Source organism: Lepidothrix coronata, unplaced genomic scaffold (assembly GCF_001604755.1).
Source record: "Lepidothrix coronata isolate B3197 unplaced genomic scaffold, Lepidothrix_coronata-1.0 Scaffold205, whole genome shotgun sequence".
Taxonomy (NCBI): Eukaryota; Metazoa; Chordata; class Aves; order Passeriformes; family Pipridae; genus Lepidothrix; species Lepidothrix coronata.
The window spans coordinates 158,574-177,242 of record NW_016690385.1 but is presented as its reverse complement, the minus strand read 5'-3'; the positions used below and the strand labels follow the sequence as shown (position 1 = coordinate 177,242).

Sequence of the window (18,669 nt, the reverse complement as noted above, 5' to 3'; positions counted from 1 at the left end):
GTGAGGTACATACTGAGAGAAATTTTGATTTTTCTGTACCACATTAGAACTGGTTCTGTTTTGCTTATTAATATTTCATTCTTTAAAATCTGTATTTTTTTTACTTAAGTGAACACACTGTGAAGGCAAAAGGTGTCCACATAAACATTCATTGGAGTTGACCATTAATTTATTCTTTTATTTTTATGAGTACAAAATCTATCATAAAGCTCTCTCCACTGTGAGATGGAGGTACAGCCCAGGAAGCCAGAAACTGCATAAGCTAGACCTTTATTTCAGAGGTTCTTGCTCTTCTACCTTGCACTTTTACCCATATAAATCATTTACAGCCCATTTTCAGTAACAATGAGCATCTAGAAATCCAGTTACTGCCAGTGGCAGTTACAGGTATTCCATGTATTTGATGGTCCTCAGTCTCTGTTTTTCCTACTGTTAAATGGAGACAGGAGATTCTTCAGAGGGTTGCCATGAGAGTAATTAGTTTCGAGCTGTAAAACTGAAGAGCAGAATGGTTAAGTAGTTCTATTGCACCCTTTCCATGTTTAAGAAATTTCAGCAAAATCACCTCTTGTTTTTGGAAATACTTATAAAGTACAAAGTGTGAAAATCAACTTTCCTTAATTTGGTTGCAGTGCTTGGAAAAATCATTATTGGCCAGCATACCTCAAATAAATGCTTTATCATCTTTTATGGAATTATGAAGGTGATTGGGCAACAATAAAAACCAAAATTGTTTTTCTGACCCTAGATTTTGTATGGTGCATTTGCCATGATTATCATGTATCTAAAGAAGGCAGTTTCAACACTGAGCTTTTTCAACCCTCAGATGCCAAAATAAACAGAACTATTTAAGCATGCTCATGCTTATTTTTGTTATAGATTTTTAATGAAGTGGCAATCGTCCATATCCCGTTGCTGAAAATCTTAAACAACTGAAAGATTTTGAAGCACTTAAAAAAGACCTAATGTGCCATAAAATACCATGGCATTAGTCCATAGACACACTGTGTATATTGCAAAAAAGCAATGCACATAAACACTGATCAGTTCACTGCTTCCATTGACTCTACAGAGCTGGGAGAAGTTGAAGACTCATATTTCCCCTGTTCTTGGGTTTTGTTTGTTTGTTTGTTTGTTTGTTTATTTGAGTTCCAAATTGTTAATGGAAAGGGGAGGGAGGGTTTGAAAGACTAAGAGAATGCTGTCAACAACTTCATTTAGACAATTAAGACCCTGATCACTTCAGCATCCCAAAGGGAACCTGAAGTGGAAAACATGAGCTTCAGAAAAAGAGAGTTTAGGTAAAACAAGGGAACATCTATTCACGTGGGGATGACTAGGAAGCCACCTGCAATTGCATTTTCTCTGTAAACAGAGAAAGGGAAAAGAAGTGAGTGAGATACTGCCACTAAGAATAATGCCTAAAACCACGGAACAAGAGGTAAAGATGTTGGATTGAATCCTACGACCCCAGACAGAGTAAGACTGGAGTTCTACTTTCTTTTTTTTAGCGGAGATAAATCAGCAGAAACAATAGTGGACACATTTAAAAGATCTGTAGCATCCACTTGCATTCTAGCAACAGGAGAAGTTGCCTAATTAATGATCACTTGCAGCCCATCATGGCAAAACCGAGGCTTGGTTGTGAAGAGAAAAACACTTAAATGAAGCACTAAAATGTGAGGGCCCAATGAACAACTCTACAAGACTCAACTGAATAAAACTGTGCATTTGTTGGTCTGATTTTTCCTTTTATTTGGGGACAGCTGTTATGTTATAGGTGACTGTGTGATTGGGGATGGAGGGCATGACTTTGGTTTTTTTTAAGTTAGACTGAGTTATGCCAAAAGTGCAGCCTAATCTCCCTTTCATTAGTTAAAAGAATACATGCTGCAGAGATATTGATGCTCTAGTCATGGGGAAAAGTTTCAGAGCATGCCAGAAGATGTGGGAATTTGTTAAGGAGGATAGATGGCTCATCTAGATCAATTTGCCAGAGCACATTCTTAGGGTTGTAATTAGTCAACTCTCTTGTACCTGGAATAAATCAAGCAGTTCTGGAAATTGCTGATAAGGGATGGTGGCTTCTTTTGATTGTTGTTTTTGGTAGTGTTAAATCACTGAACACAGAGTTTACCTGACAAGTTTTTCATCTTGATACAACTGCTTTGCTCGGTGCAAGTGTGATACTCAGCCTTTGAAGGATTCAAGTTCTTTCACTGGAATTAATGAGACCCTGTGGGTTGTTGGGAATTACTAAGAATGATCACCAGGCTGCTCTAGGAATTTTCCAGTCTACACCAGAACAAGCAATGGAGGAATGCGTGTGTTATAAAATAAACCCTACTTTGCTGTGAATGAGAAAGTAGGTGGCTTTGATTAGCAGTCTGGTTCTTGAAGTGATATGAATTTCTGGGTTTGAAGATAAGCTTGAACTTTAGCACTTTACACAAAAGACCTCAAAAATAAGGAATCAAAAGTATACATTAGTATTTCACGACTTCATATTTTGTTGATATCAAAGCCGGTTGGTTTTAATTTCCTTAAGTATAGGTCATAATCCAGAAATCAAAGGGAAGGAAGGGAGTAAATTGGTATCTATCTATAGATAAAGGAGAAAAATGTTTTTTCCTAAAATGTCACTAAGTTCTGCTGAATGTTTTTGATTTATTCTGTCCTCCCCAATGCTATTATCTGAAAGAGTTTACCTTCAGATGCTGCAGGCACAGCTGTGCTGGAGCTGCCTGTTGGAATGAATATCACTTTGTTTGTCCACCAGAGATTTGGAAATCCATTTCCTATCTATATATGAATATATGCATATATTCATTTTTGAGTACATAAATGTAACTTAGATGACTGAAAAAAAAAGAAAATGTCAGTGCATATGATTTTTATAGCACAAAAAAACCACTTCCTGCAGGAGTTGCACCCATATATTTTGGAAGCTTGCCATGTAAGCACATGACTGCCATGCACCTGTGCCTGAAGGCAGGAGTTTAACCAGCTTTGGTATAAATGAATGCTAAAAGTTATTTAAATGGCTATCTCTCAATGAATTTGTGGTTTAAGTGGCTTTGTTATTTGATGACCTACCTCTGATAAATTAACGTTTCTCAATAAAATAAAAAATAAAAATTAAAAAAAAAAAGAAAAACAACAATTAAAAAAAATCAATGAAAACTCCCTGTTTTCCAGAATTCTGAACTAGGTAGTTTTTTGGTTGTTGTTTTTTCTTTTTTTTTTTTTGTCAAATAAACACACTGGGGGAGGTGGTTATCTAAAAGGTCAAAACAGTTCTCAGGTACTTTGATGAAGTTTTTGGTGAACTTATGAAGGTCATGCAAAAGTTACCACTTTAAAAAGTTACCACTGCTTAGAAGGTGCACAGAAATTCATGGAAATTACCATTCCAAGATAAACCACAGCTGGTCTAGCACCAGTGGCAAATCTGATGTCAGAGAACAGTCATGGAATCACTGAATGTTTCGGGTTGGAAGGGGCCTTAGAGATCACATAGTTCCAACCCTCCTGCCGTGGGTAGGGACAACTTCCACTATCCCAGGTTGCTCAGACCCCCATCCAGCCTGGCCTTGGACACTTCCAGGCATGGGGCAGCCACAGCTTCTCTGGGCAACCTGTGCCAGGGCCTCACCACCCTCACAGTAAAGAATTTCTCCAGTATATCTGATCTAAATCTCCCATCTTTCATTCAAAAGAGTTTTCCCTTGTGCTATCACTATCTAGAAATGCAAAAAGTCCCTCTCCCTCTTTTTTTATAAGCCTTCTTCAAGTCCTGGAAGTCCTCAATGAGGTCTCCCTGGAGCTGAAGAAATTTTTCCAATATTCAAGTATCCAAGTATAAAATCTGCAGTATCCAAGTAATTTCTACAATATCCATGTGCTACTTCATCAAAATGTTTCCTTCTGATGATGTCTTACTGTAATATGTCATGGAAATGACAACTAATATATTACATGATAAAGTAAAATACCCCCTGAGCAAGGTACAGAGATGATAAATTATGTTAATATGTTATTCCCATTTTATTATCATCAGTCAGATGATGATTTAGTGTGATGCATCACCAGAAAAACATAATCTAGTAGGGTATTACTCAAAGTGTTTTGCCATCTGGGGATTACAAGGAGCAAATTTAACTGACTTAGAGGACAAAAGGTATCCCAGTGCTGTGATTCACGAACATCCTAAAGTAAAATATATCAAGGTATAGGAAAGAAGTACAAAAGTCTGGGAAATGTTGCTTTTGTAAAGGTCAGAAGCAGATTCTCCATGTCTGTAAACCAATATTATGCTCGTATAAACACTATATATTAAATTGACCTTGCCATTAGTGTGACTGGAGCTGCATCAGTCATTACTTTGTTCTGCTAAGTCGCTGATGATGGTGAGGTAGAAACTACCTTGATGTTCAGTGCCCTTTATTCAAACAGTTGCCAGCTGTTGATGTAGCTGAATGTGGATATCCACAGGAAGGCTCCACCACATTTCTGTGCCAAAGTGTTCATCATCAAACAGTTGGTTATCCTATCATTCAATGATTTGCATGCTGCCATGCTGCAGTGATCTATGGACAATACCAGCATGTCACTAAACCAAATAGAAATATCAGAGAAATTCTGTGGTTAAACAGCCCTAACTTGGACTGAGAACCACTCTTTTGTGTTCATTGCTCTGAAATTTTTTGGTGATATGCTTCATCTGTGTTTGTGTCACAGTATGATAATGCTGAGTTGTATCTTCTGCTGCAACTGGATGCATTCCCTGGTAAGAGAATAAGGAAAAATTTCTTTCGCCAGAAGCTAAGTAATTATACCCTCTGTCCTAGGGCTCCATTAAAGACATCAACTGCATTTTCATGCTACAGTTATTCTAGTTCTCAGGCTGTCTTCTGCAACCCCAACAGTGTAACTTCTGGTCTTCTCAGAATCTCCCCATGGCAACTTCACAGTACCTCCAGCTTCTTCCTGTGCTCTACCAGTTCCTCTTCCCTGGTAAAGCTTTTGTCCCTTCCATGTCCCTGTGGTCTCATATAATGTCAAATCACCTATAAGTCTTCAACATCCATATACCTGTCTCCCTAGCAGTCCAAATGTTGGCCAGCTGGGCAACTTGTGTTGTACCTGCAATTGTGCAACCTGATCGGCCCCAGAGCTGCTGCCTGGCCCAGAACTGTGGGAGCATATTGAGCTCTTCCATCAGGAGAAATACTGTGATCTCTGCTTTGCTTTGGTTATGGCTCTCATTAAATATGTGGAAAATACATGAGGGACCAGCTGCCCATGTGTAGAGGTCCAATTCTCTCTGGGATACCACGGGCAAACAGATCTCTGCAGAGAAAATGGCAGATACGACACAGTGGATGACCTGCATTTTCCTCAAGTGCCAGCTAGTGAGCAAGTGACAGTGCCTGAAGGGACACCAGCCCCATGTTTAGGTGATTTGATCTAGCCTTTGATGTCTTTCCTGTCTCTGCATTTCCACCATCCATGTCTCTTGAAACTGCCATTGGTTCAGAGGTGCCAGCCTGGGGGTTGGCTGGCACACAGTCGTGCTGGGGGTGCAGCTGTGGCCTGTACACCTCATTTCCTTGGAAAACCAGCAGGGTGGCACTGGGAGCATTTTGGCTTATTGTGGGAGAAAGAGATGGTTACCATCCTCTTCTCTGATGAGCCTCACTGCCCATCCTGAGCTTGGCAAGCCATCGCTCATCTTTGTCTCTCTCCATCCCCAGATGGGAGGACAGGATGGTGCCCAGTATTTGACAGGTCCTTGGCCCCTGTCATGCTTCTTGATCCATGGCCCTGGACTCAGCTGCTTCACCTTCATCAGCATCTGTTCTCATCTCCCCTACAATATATAAACCATATTTTTGTGCAGTATGGGCTCACTTAGAGACATGAAACCTGCATGCTTTCCAACAGTCCGGGAGTGCTTTTATTCCTTTTTTTTTCTCTTTTTTTCCCAATTGAAATTATTTATTGCTGATGAAAGATATGATACCCAAATCTTTACAAGACACTGTCATGTCTTTATGGAGTATACATAAGACTTCCGTGTGCTCATCCAGTAGTCAGCCCCCAGTATCTCAGGGCAATACTTTTACAGATTCTTCTCCTTAGTACCTGGTCGTTTTTCCTTTGCTAAAACTTACTAACAGTAGAACTGTTTATTTTCTTTTATCAAAGGATATGGTCACAAAAGATATCCATAACCATGGATAGAGACATAGAAATGTAGCGAGAGAATCAACAACAAAAAACAGATGTCTTGTGATCTTTCAGATAACCATCTACAATCACAGTTTCACATCAAAGAACACCTCAGTTTGGGTGACTTTCTCTAGAATTAACTTTTTAATGTTTTTAAACCTCCTTTTCCCCAAAATGCTGTTGACATGTGCATCGCCCACTTTTTTTCCAGTTGCACTGTTAGCCACGTGTTTATACTTTAACTGCAAGTGAATAGAAATCATAGGAAGAGAATAACAGCCTGACTCAGACAGCCACAACGCTGGTGAGCTGCGAAGCTTGTCTCCAAAAGGCAAACAAGTAGTAGATACCAAGCAGGACCATAATAAGAGAGTGCACATGCTGTGCACGTGATGCATTCTTAGTTTGGGTTATAGAGCTTTTAGTGGTCTGTGGCTCAAAGACTTCTTTAAATCAGAGAGAGGTCTTTATGTGTAATATCTGTCATGAACATTTCTTCTGTAAGTTTACCGAGTTGCTTTTGGAGATGTTTGTATTTTTAGAGTCCATGACATCCCACAGCAATGTTTCTTTTAAAAAAATGGTTTTGTTAATGTTTTTAACCTGCTACTTGCCATTTATGTTTGATGTACCTTGGTTCTCTGCTCTCCATCTGATCCATTTATTCAGGGTTGTGTGGACCATTTTTACTTTTTTTTTATTCTGTACTTTTTATCACCCATCCTGTCTTTTTCTACCGATCTGTCAGTATTCCTTGTGAGAGGAAGAAGAGGGGCAGGCACTGATCTCTTCTCTGTGGTGACCAGTGACAGGACCTGAGGGAATGGCCTGAAGTTGTGTCAAGTGAGGTTTAGGTTGGATATTAGGAAAAGGTTCTTCACTCAGAGGATGGTTGGGCACTGAACAGGCTCCCCAGGGCAATGGGCACAGCACCAAGCCTGACAGAGTTCTAAAAGCATTTGGACACCACTCTCAGGCACATGGTGTGACTCTTGGGGATGATCCTGTGCAGGGATAAGGGTTGGACTCCATGATTCTTGAGGGTCCCTTCCACATTCTGTGATTCAATGTATCCTTGTGGGATCAGTAAGTAGTATGCAGGAATATCCAAAAAAGCCATGCTTTTTTTCTTTTCCTCATTATTTTTATAGTTCCATTCCATTTTTTCCCTTTAGTCTGCTTTTGAGAAGGGAATTGATAGTGTTAAAGGGTCACCTCTCTGTGTTATAACCACAAGATCTACCTTGAACAGTGATAGCTCAGCACGGAGCCATGTTATTTGTTATGTAGTTAGGAGCATTTTATTATGTGTACATCACTATGACACTGAATTTTGTGGCATTTTATCAGTTTTCAACTCAGTATCCTAGGATTCTTTGGCCAGTTTTTGTGGTCAATCATCATCATCTTTACTACCATGGATGCCTTTGGATTGCCAGCACAATCTTATGTGTTCACAGTCCTGCCTTATTATGAATTCTATGTACATTGCCAGCAGGACATCAGCATCAATCTCTGGGGGATGCCACTCTAAAAACTGACCTTTTCTTTCTGCCTGTTTGTTTCCTATCTTTTGACCAGCTACTTATCCATGAATTGACTGAAACTTAAATAACCAGCAAACTCCTTCAGGATGAAATGAAAAGTGACCTAACAAAAATGTGAGCAGAAAACTTAATCCATCAGTTACTAAGATATTAATTCTCCTCTGCACTTCCTGAAGCAGCTGGGGTGAAAACTAAAGCAGTGATACCCGCAGAGTAGCTCAGCCTCGTAATAATTCTGATCATCATCTTTGTGTGGCACTGTAACTCTTAGAAGAAAAGCCTAATTTTGTGGTGTTTCCAACATGTTTCTAGCATAAATTTTGAAGAAGCCTTAGATAAATAAAATCTCATGTACTCCAGAACAATCTGCATATGAATTCAGTATATACAATCCTGCATTCTCTCTAGTACAGCATCCCAAAGAATGGGCTATGAAAATGTTTACTAGAGGCAATACTACAGCCTATATGGTGTCAATTTTACATTTAAATACATTTCTCTATGGCCTCAATTTTTCAAGTTTCCATATGCTTCTGAGTTTTTATTGGCCACTTCAAATCGTATGGTGTGAAAGGAATTATGGCAAGGGGGCTTGGGGACAAGGCAGCAGAGTATGAATGATCTGGGCATTATGGCAGCACAGACAGAGGCCACTTGATTCTTGAAGCATGGGAACTGTTTGTTGTGCATGTCAGCTGGATGTGAGTGTGGGAATCACTAGCTGCGAAATCGTTAATGACAGATAATGACACGAAGTATTCAAGCAGAGCATGGTAACATCTTATTTCTGACCTAATAATAAACACTTCGTGAAGCTTTGGGCAAGTCGGGGGCATAATTTCAGAGACAAGCCTTCCATGGTGCTTTTAAGGAAGGACAGTGCCCAGTAACATCTTTTTTTTTTTTTTTCTCAACTTAAACTACTTGGGTGCAGAGAAATATTTGTGTTTGCTAACTCAGTTCTGCTGGAAGAATGGACCTTGTAGCAAATTCCTTTGTTACAGAGTTGTGCAACGTAAGGCAACCTTCAAATAAGCATCTCAGAACAAATCCTTTTCACCTTTTCCATTGACTTGGATAGCAGCAGTACTTGTGTAAGCAAAGTGGATGGAGCTGGATGTGCAGATTGAAGGACTCCGTAGGAGTAACTTGGAAGAAATTGGTTCCGGCTGTAATGTGAGCTGTGCTGACACAGCTGGCAGATAGCTTGGAATTGATGCTCTTGAAAAGAGATAGATCTGTGCCAGAAATATTAGTCTCAAGAAAAATGGCATTTTTTTCCTATCATTGCTGTCAAATAGTGCTATAGTTTCTAAAGTGGATTTGGTAGAGATGCATGTTTCTGATATTTAATTTCAGAGAAGTAAAGGGTTTCTCAGTGACGGGGGGCCCAGCACACAATACTGGAAAATTCACCGGTGCATTCTTAATCCTAAAGAAATGTAAAGTCCCACTCTCTAAAACATTATGAAACTCCTTGGCCCCACCTGTCTCACCATTACCTTTCAAAAGACCAATCTCAAAGAGATTTTGCAAATACTTGTGTTTATCTGTCTTTGTACACTTGTCTGGTCCTTACCAGGGCTCTGAGGACACCACCAGTCCTTACTGGCCTGCCTGGCCTCCACTAGGAATTCCCCCCACAGGCACAGGACCCTGTTCCACCCCAGCCTGGAGCCATCAATCCCTGCTCCAGCAACAGAGCAGTTGGCCAGCCCCAGACCTGTTGGATTGAAGCTGTTTGGATTTGTTGGATTCTCCTTGGCTTTGGTCTGATCTCCGGAACAAATTACTTTGTTCGTTTAAAAACCAAACCAATATTTTAAAACTAATATTTCTGGCAAAAATCAATCTGTTTTCAATGAGCCCCATGTAGATAAAGGCATCATGTCTGACAAGAAAAGGTGTGCACAGTCCAGTTAGTTACACAAACCAGAGGCAATGGCATTAACCACTTGTATTTGCCGTACCTTTGTCATTCTATAGAGATTTTAAATTGCGCTGTCAAGAAAATACAAATGCAGGATAGGTGTAAGTGGTCAGAAATATTCACTACCATTTCACTTATGTGGATTTTGAGGGTCAAAGCTATGCATTTTTATCAGCCTTCGTGTGCTCTCTCAGCCCAAGTGAAGATCAATGCCTCAGAACAGGCAAGGGAGTGCATGCTGAAGTGTGTTGTTTCAAAGGAAATGGATGCTGCTGCTACTGCTAATGAGAATCTCTGCTGGTGTGGAGGGTGTTCTTGATTTCATAATTCTTTGATTTTAGCAAAGAAATTTAATATTTTAATTCTTTAATTTTTTATCTAAAATATTATAGGATAGGGTATATCTTGTCTTTCTGGAGGTTTGCATGTGTGTACCCCACTACTCAATTCATCCATCTGATGGCCTTTAAGGACACAAAATGACAGGTTGAGGTGGAGTATTTTGGAGAAGCATCCTGATTCACCTCTGATATTAATGCTGGTCAATGTGAAGTGTTTCTGATGATCTGTGGATAGACATTTTATCTTGTCTGTTTTACTTCTGCCAATATCTCAGGTGCTGATGCTTTCCACCCATCAACAGCTTTCCCCCTTTTGGAGGACACAAATAGATGTGCAGTATAGGGGTTGATATTCACTAAAATTGATGTATTTGCAAAATCAAAAATAACTTGTTCTGAAAATTCAGATAGCTAACTTAGGAGGAAAAAATCAAGTTCCACATATTTAACTTCAGCATTGTTAATCAAGATGTTTGAAAGAAAACTAATATTTTCCCAGAAATTAAAAGCAAATCTAGTCTTTTTGAAAGTCAGGGAGTTTTATTCATTTCAATTCCAAGGGAAATGAAAGACTGGTAGAACTGACTGCAATTGGGCATAACGAGCACAAATTCTGAAATGCCTTTTCAGAGCAGTTTTATTATCTTGCCATGTAGTTTCTCTGATATTTCAATAGACACTAGAGAAGACTGTCAATAATTCTGAATACTTCTAAATTATGATTTGAGGATGTTAAATTCTGACTATTTGCAGCTTGGCACATGAAAAAATTGAGCATCAAATAAAAGCATTGCTCCAGTAAAGTGGCAGAAGGTTTTTGTACAGAATGATGAATTATGTCCAATATTTAAAACTAATCTCTTTCATTACATTTGTCCCTCTTCACTTTGAAGCTCTTTTTTTTTTTCCTCCATATTTCTGTCATTTTGGGGTAGAGAAAAAGACAGATACTATACTTGTGTCATGGAAAATTATTGCATGATTCAGTAACACCATACATAAAGGAACAGTAACTGACAGATGCATAGGAATTTCTGTGCCAGATCAGACTAATGGTGCACATAGTTCAGTACCCTTTCTCCTGGGATTAGACAGTTCTAGATGTCTGTGTATCTGGAACTGATGGGTTTGGTCCTCAGCATTTAGGAAACCTGCTGCCAGCTCTGTGACAGTCGCTCTGCAGTGTCTGTCATTCAAGGAAAACACAGAACAGGCTTTTCAACAGAAACAGGCATTTATTTCACATTGCTGCTGGTTCTGGGACATGATGAGCCTGATGCACTCACTCTGCTCCTGACTGCTCCTGTGTACATGGAGCAGCAGCTCACCCACCTTATCTTCAGCTTTGTAAGGTTCTCAGGGGCATCACTCCTCACTTTAATTAGCTAGCAGGGCATGCCAAAAGTTCTGGACATCTGACAGGCTTCTTTCTTTGCTTCTGTGCCCTCTCTGTCATTCTTCACATCAGGTATTTTGAGTTTGCTGATATATCCCAACCTTTGTTGGGTAGGATAATGGGCCACAGCTGCCAGGCACACTGTTCTGCTGGAGCTTTGAAATATGTTTAGATTTTTAATTAAAGGAACTGTTAATACCTCCTGTTTTCAGAAAGATGTCTAACACGTAAAATAAGAAAAAAAAATCAAATGGGAGGCAGCAAATTGCAGTTATGGCCTGCGGGACTCAGTGTCAGTTGTCTCCCTGTAGTTTTTCCACATAACAGATGACAAGCACTTTTTGGTGTTGTCAGCTCAGAGAAAAGATGGCATTTTGTGAAGGCTGCCATTCTTTCATGCACAGTTTGAGGTAAAGAATGAGGTGTTTTGCAACATGTAGTTCCAATTCTGCCTTTAAATGTGTGCCAAACTGTGCTGTTGCCAATTCTGTAGAGAAAGTGAGCATGTGTAGGTGTGGGTGAGGGGGCAAATTTCATTTCAAGGGCTGGTCTCTGAGCAGTTCTCCAAGCTAAGCAATGTGAGCCTAATATTCTAATTCCAAGGGGACGCTTGACACTGCACAGTAAAATTGCTTATTAAATTACAATCAAGAAAAAAAAATCAGGAGATAGACACTGTTCAGCTGGCAGCATGGAGGAAAAAAAAAGGCTGAATTCTAATTATTTGAATAGCAGAGTTAGTGTTATTTCACTACGTGGAAATAAAATTAGGTTGTCACTGATACCATTATTAATGTATGAGAAGATGCAGAAAAACAATTTGGTTCCTAACACCCCTTCCGCCCCTCCTACCCACCCCCAAAAAGAGAGAGAATAAAATAAAAGCAAAATGGACTTGCATAAGGGCTTTCTAATATGGGCAGCTGTGACAGATTTCACTGCTCTAGTGGTACAATGTAGATGATTTATAAATTACCTTAATTTGAAGGCGAGGCGTTGTGTAAACAGTATTGCATTTATTATTTTCCCAGTTAGATCAAAATGTAAAAAGGCATATCCAATATCAGTAACACTGTTTATTACTCTAATCAGAAACAGGAAATATATTTTCAGCTACTCTAAACCTTATGTGTTCTTTTATTATGCATGAGCAGCTATTACTGCTGTTCAGTCATATACATCTCTTAAGGTAGTCACATTGCAAGCTCTGCCTTCTGAATGGCTTTCCAACAAATAAAACAACCTTTTTCCATAAAAAGGTATTCTGCAAACATAATTAAGTACTGAAATCTACATTTTTATGAACATAACATCTTCATACACAAGATGAATCCATTGGAAAAATTTTAGAGGTTTTGCTTCACTTTGTCATTAGAGCCAGCACAAAAGGATTTTATTTTACATTACAACACTGAACATATCTTGTGCCCTTGAATGTGAACTGCCTTGAATTTGGTTAAGATTCTGTTCTCATTTTCACACTCAATGAGCCACTACTGTTTCAGCCCAAAAGGGATCAGTCAGTAAAGCTGCATCATGAAACTGGTTGTAGAGTCTGATCAGATTCTTTAAAACTCATTTATATTTAGCCAGTAGTCACAAAGCTAGCTTCAAATGCTGCTCAAGATATGCCTTCCCTTTTGAGTATAATTTGGGAATACAAAATCAGATTTATGAAAAGGATATAGTTTAAAGACAGTTTTCCTCTTATGTTATTCATACTATGTTATAAACATTGAGAGCAAAATCTATAAATATCAAAATGACTCTTTTTTTCATTTATAGATTTGTATTTTCCCTACAAGTGGGTATTTAATTATTAACATAAGAATTTCCATGAAAATTAAAAAAATAATGAATTATTATTAAAACTCTCCAGATTAGGAATCTGGCACATAGAAAATTTGTTGATTGATTAGTTTGTCTTGATAAACAAAGTCTTACAGTAACTTAACCACCTAAGCTGGTAGACATTTTTTTAACCTGTCATCCTCTGAGATCTGATAAGATCTGAGACAAGGAAAGAAACTATGGAAATTTTTTCTTCTGCATCCTCCCTCAAATACTGGTGCTACACTCCAGAAAGTGTCTTGAATGGGGATAAAGCAAAAGGCACCAAGGGGGATTGCTTGGTAAGACAAGGTTCAGATGGTGAACTCCTGTGTTGGAACAAGTGCTGCTGCTGAGGGAGGGTGTTTAGGATTGTCAGGGCAGTGTCTTTTGTGATGTGGATCACCATGATTTTTGTTTAACTCTTAAAAACTGCATGTATCCAGGTACAAAGAAGGAGTTAAAATGCCTACCATGACCATGTGGCAGGCCAGGAAACTAATGTCCTCAAAAACCTGCAGAAGCCGGGAAACTAAGGATGAGAATTATGTAAGTTAGAAATAAAGGACTAAACCCAAGCCAGTAAAAAGGATGAGGCCCATAACTTTGTGTTATGAGGAGATCCTTTGAACTATACTCTGCAGTTAGACCCTAAAACTGGCTGTTTCTCAGAGGACACATCCTTTGGGTTGGACATTCCAGTGTAAGGTGTACATTTGGGGCATTGAATAGCTAATTTTTCCACTCCCTCAGGAAGCCTGGACTTGCATATCCAACCAAAACACCACTGCAACCAGACCACGAGATCAAACACCAAGTGCTTTTACCCAATTTCTTTAGAAGATATAAGCATTTCCTGGGGAAGAAACAAGAAATTAGCCTCATCTTTCCTTGAGGAATGTCTTATCACAGCTCTCCTTTGTCACCCTGTTTCTTCATGCTGGTACCCAAAAAGCATTTGTAATTGCTTCCCAAGTAGAACAGCTGTACCAGGAAGGGACAAAGAGCATCACACACAGCAGGGGGGGCATAAAGCCTTTTGCACCTCTGACCTGCCAGAGGAGTGATCTGACCACTAGATTAATGGATTAGGAAAAGGTGGGTAGTGGAGGTACTCGGGCAAAAAATACAGAATTACATTTACCTTCCTACTGCTAAAGTCAGTTTACCACAAGTCAGGAAGCAGAGGCTTTAAAAAAGCAGCTGCAAAATATGTAACATGGTACAAAGGACATCTTGGCTACTGTGATACAACATAAATGTTAACCATACATTTTTTGTCAGCAAGTGAGAGTCAAAGAGGAGCAGTTGGCTTAGTGACACATCACCACAGACACAGAGCTTGGCCTTTGAACAATTTATTGGTACAACAAACAGCTTCTCAGTCAGCCAGAGCGAGGCCTTAGCAATTCAAGGACAATTTTTTATATATTCAAAGCAAATGAACAGAGATTTACATACTTGTTTTTAACTTTGGCTTCTCTTCAATTGCCAGACGGATGTTCTAGTTCGTTTCTTCTTTTGTTTCTGTCAGAAATACAATTATAACGCTGAGCAGAATCTGTTACTGCTTGTTGAAAGCAACTGCTGCCGAGTGAGCTCAGCTCCACTGATTGCCTCCTTCTACCACCTAGTGGCACTTTCAGCACACTGCTCTCACCCTCTACTTGAGTTCGATGAGAATGATATTAAACATATACTTTTGAAAAGGGCAATGTTTCTGGAGAGGAAATACCTTTCTCTGAAATGGGAATGTAGTTTTCATACATAAATTATTACAAGAGAATAGAAGAGATTCAGTGGTCTAAAGAATTAATGTCAGAGAAAAGGTGATTGATTTCCAGTCTGTTTTTTTTTTTTTTTGAGGTAGCACTTGGATTTTTAGTTGAAAGCTGCAAAATGAAACCATTGAATATTCTAAAGAAATGCCTATTAGAAACCCATTTGGTTTGCTATTTAGCTGGATATTTAAAGGGCACAGCAAGAATTAGAAGACATTACCAAATGTAAAGCTTAATAGAAAGCCTATCGTTTCCTTTCTGATTACATAATATTATTAAAATCTTTCAACACACTTGGTTTGCTATTTAGCTGGATATTTAAAGGGCACAACAAGAATTAGAAAATATTTTCAAATGTAAAGCTCAATAGAAAGCCTATATTCTCCTTTCTGATTACATAATAGTATTAAGAGCTCTCAGTGTTCCATTTTGCAGCAGACGCTTCTGTTTCATATAAGGTAAAATTTTAAATGTCAATGAACTAGGAATTTCAGGCTTGGGATGTTTTCAATCAAAGAGTGAGTTCCAACTAATTATATGACTAAACAAACATGAATTATCTCAAATGCATTCTATTCTTTGAACTGAGGTTTGGTTTCTTTCACAAAATGCTGATTTGGGTGAATTAGACTACAAATGAAACTAAATTTTTATCCAATTCTGAAAGAAGTTTATTTCTTCCTTTCCACTTGCAGCAAACTGACAAGAAGTCAGAACATAGAATCTCAGCATCCAGGATACTATTTTTTTTTCTTTTCTTTTAAACATGTGCCATTCCCTATTCTGGTCATATTGACAAGCCTTCAACACGTTTTCCAGGGTGGAAAGATCCCCATAAGGTGGACTGCTCCTGAAGCCATAGCTTACCGCAAGTTCTCTTCGGCGAGCGACGCGTGGAGCTACGGGATTGTCATGTGGGAGGTGATGTCCTACGGTGAGAGACCGTACTGGGAGATGTCCAACCAGGATGTAAGTAATGCCCAGAATCAATCTGCAAGTTGTTGAGATGTTCCTTGAAAGTTTTGTCGCTCCCTGAGCTGCTTTGCCACCTCGTTCCCTTTCTGGGCTGGAATCTCAGCTTATTTAAGTCACCATCGCTCTGTCAACTTCAATGAGACAGTTCATTTATGCAGCCTGAAGACTTGGCCCTCTCTAACTAAAAGCTTGCCTAGCTTCCTACCATGGATTAAAGACAGATTATGAAGAGTCATAGTCAGCTTGCCAGGCTCTAATGCTGGTTATGTGTGGCTTTCCTCCAAATCCCTGGGAATCTGCATCAGACAGGCAGGTTGATGTAGTTCTCAGGTAAGCTGTAAATCAAAACTTATGGGAACACTGGAACTATTCTGATGATGATGGCCCATTATGACCAGTACAGTCTAACAGTATCCTTCAATAGTTAAATTCTAAAAGAATTAAGCTGCCATGAGAAATGTATTTGCCAATTATCCTTTCTAAGAATTCAGCACATTCTTTTCACCTTAGGTCTACATATAGGCTTAACCACAGTGCAGGACAACAGTCCTACTTCATATCTAAGTTATGTTTTCCTCTGACTTTTTTTTCCAAAAGTGGTGGCCAAATAAGCCTTCAAAATTAAAAAAATATATATATTTAATTCTAGTAAAATAGAAGGCTTGTTCTAGAAAAAGAAGCATGAAATGGTGGGGGGGTTTCTCTACCACAATTTAAATTTTCACAGGTTCTCTTTTGTGATGGATCCCCATGACAGCTCAAACTGGTATACTCAGTCTTCACACCAGCCATCAATCTCTATGTCAAAATGAGGAATATCAGCCAACTCACCTTAACCTCTCTTACATATATGCCTGGAATACCTCTGCATTGGTTCTGAAGAATTGACAAGACTTTTCCCAGATGGCTGTTTTTATAATTCTTGCTAAGTTATTCAGCTCTGCAAGTCTGGTTGCTTGTTAAGGCTGATCAGTCATTTGGGGATAAGGATCTGAGAGAGATTTTTGTTTAAAAAAATAAAGTCAGAGTGTTTCAGGAACAAAAGAAAAGAAATCCAAGCGAACCCATCCAAAACAGAAAAAAACTAGCAGCCATGCAATAGCAGAGGGTGTTATTCTTGAGGTAATCTTCCATCAGAAACAAAGCTGAACACAGCCATGGCTATATCAGCCCCTTCATCATTAGTGTGCTGCTGCAAAACCTGATTACTCTGCATTGCATGGAGTGCACGTTGCGTCAAAATGCACACACAGCCTCAAACTTTGTGCCTTCCCAAACTAAGAGATGCAATGTTTCACTGGGAGCCTTCTTTTAATGGAAGACTGAACAAAAGAAGCTGGGAAAAGGAACTAGCAAATCACACAACAGCTGAGGTTGAGGGGCCCTTTGAGATGGCCAAGTCCAGCCCCTCTGCTCAAACAGGGTCAGCTGAAGCAGTTTGCTCAGGGCCGTCTGTGACCAGATTTTGAGTATCTCCAGGGAAGAACCCATGAAACCAGACATACTTCTGAGCAAAGTTGGCCCTTCCATAGTGCCTGGCTTCTGTGCAATGCCAGTGCTTCCAAACTGCAAGGTCACCTCTTCCTAACTCTGTTTTTCCAGCCACAGGTGATGGGCAGCTGGCAGTGGCTGCAGCTTGAGGAGGAGGTAGGGAAGAAGATGCTCTGGTTCGAGTGTCCTGGTTTTGGTAGTGGGTTGGCTTCTCTGAGAAGCTGACAGAAGTATCCCCCATCTCCAGTGGAGTCAATGCCAGCTGGCTCCAAGGCAATCCACTGCTGGCCAAGGCTGAGCCCATCAGTGATAGTGGTAACACCCCTGGGATAACATATTTAAGAAGGGGATAAAGAAAACTGTGCTACTGCAGCCAAAGAGAGGAGTGAGAATACGAGAGAGGAACAGCTCTGCAATCACCAAGGTCAGTGCAGAAAGAGGTTCTGGAGCAGAGATTCCCTTGCAGCCCATGATGGACACCATATTGAGGGAGCCTGTGGAGGCTCACCATGCAGCACAGATCCATCTGCAGCCTGTGCAGGACCCCATACCAGACCAGGTGGACGCCCCAAGGAGGCTGTGACTTTGTAGGAAGCCCTCCCTAGAGCAGGCTTCTGGCAGGACCCGTGGCCCTTTGGAGAGATAAGCTCATGTTGGAGCAATTTTGCTGTCAGGACCTGTGACCCCACAGGGGACCCAAACTGCAGCAGGGGAAGAGCATGAGGAGTCCTCCCTCTGTGGAGGGAAGAGTGGCAGAAACATGTGATGAACTGACAAACCCCCCATCTCCCTGTCCCCCAGTGCCGCTGGGGAGGAGGAGGCAAAGAAAATTGGGAGTAAATTTAAATCAGTGAAGAAGGAAGTGGTAGGGAGACGATGTTTTGAAGACATGGTTTTATTTCTCCTTACCCTACTCTGATTTGATTGGCAACTACAAATTAAATCAGTTTTTCCCCAAGTTAAGTCTGGTTTGCCCATGAAGGTGGCTGCTGAGTGATCCCTCCCTGCCCTCATCTTGATCCACGAGGCTTTCGTTGTATTTTCTCTTCCTTGCCCAGCTGAGGAGGGCGAGGGACAAAGCTGCTTTGTGGGCACCTGGCATCCAGCAGGGTCAACCCACCACAGGCAGTGTCCTACTGACACC

General features: G+C 40.1%; 1 protein-coding gene across 5 annotated transcripts in view; it reads left to right on the top strand.

The window, feature by feature from the left end:
• The window catches only part of EPHA6 (EPH receptor A6), a 449,435-nt gene that overhangs the window by 409,338 nt on the left and 21,428 nt on the right, over positions 1–18,669 (top strand). For all 5 annotated transcript variants that reach the window (XM_017832764.1, XM_017832762.1, XM_017832763.1 and 2 more), the window contains one exon: positions 15,879–16,028. In XM_017832764.1, the coding sequence (XP_017688253.1) occupies positions 15,879–16,028 (150 nt within the window). The remainder of the gene's footprint in view (positions 1–15,878; positions 16,029–18,669) is intronic.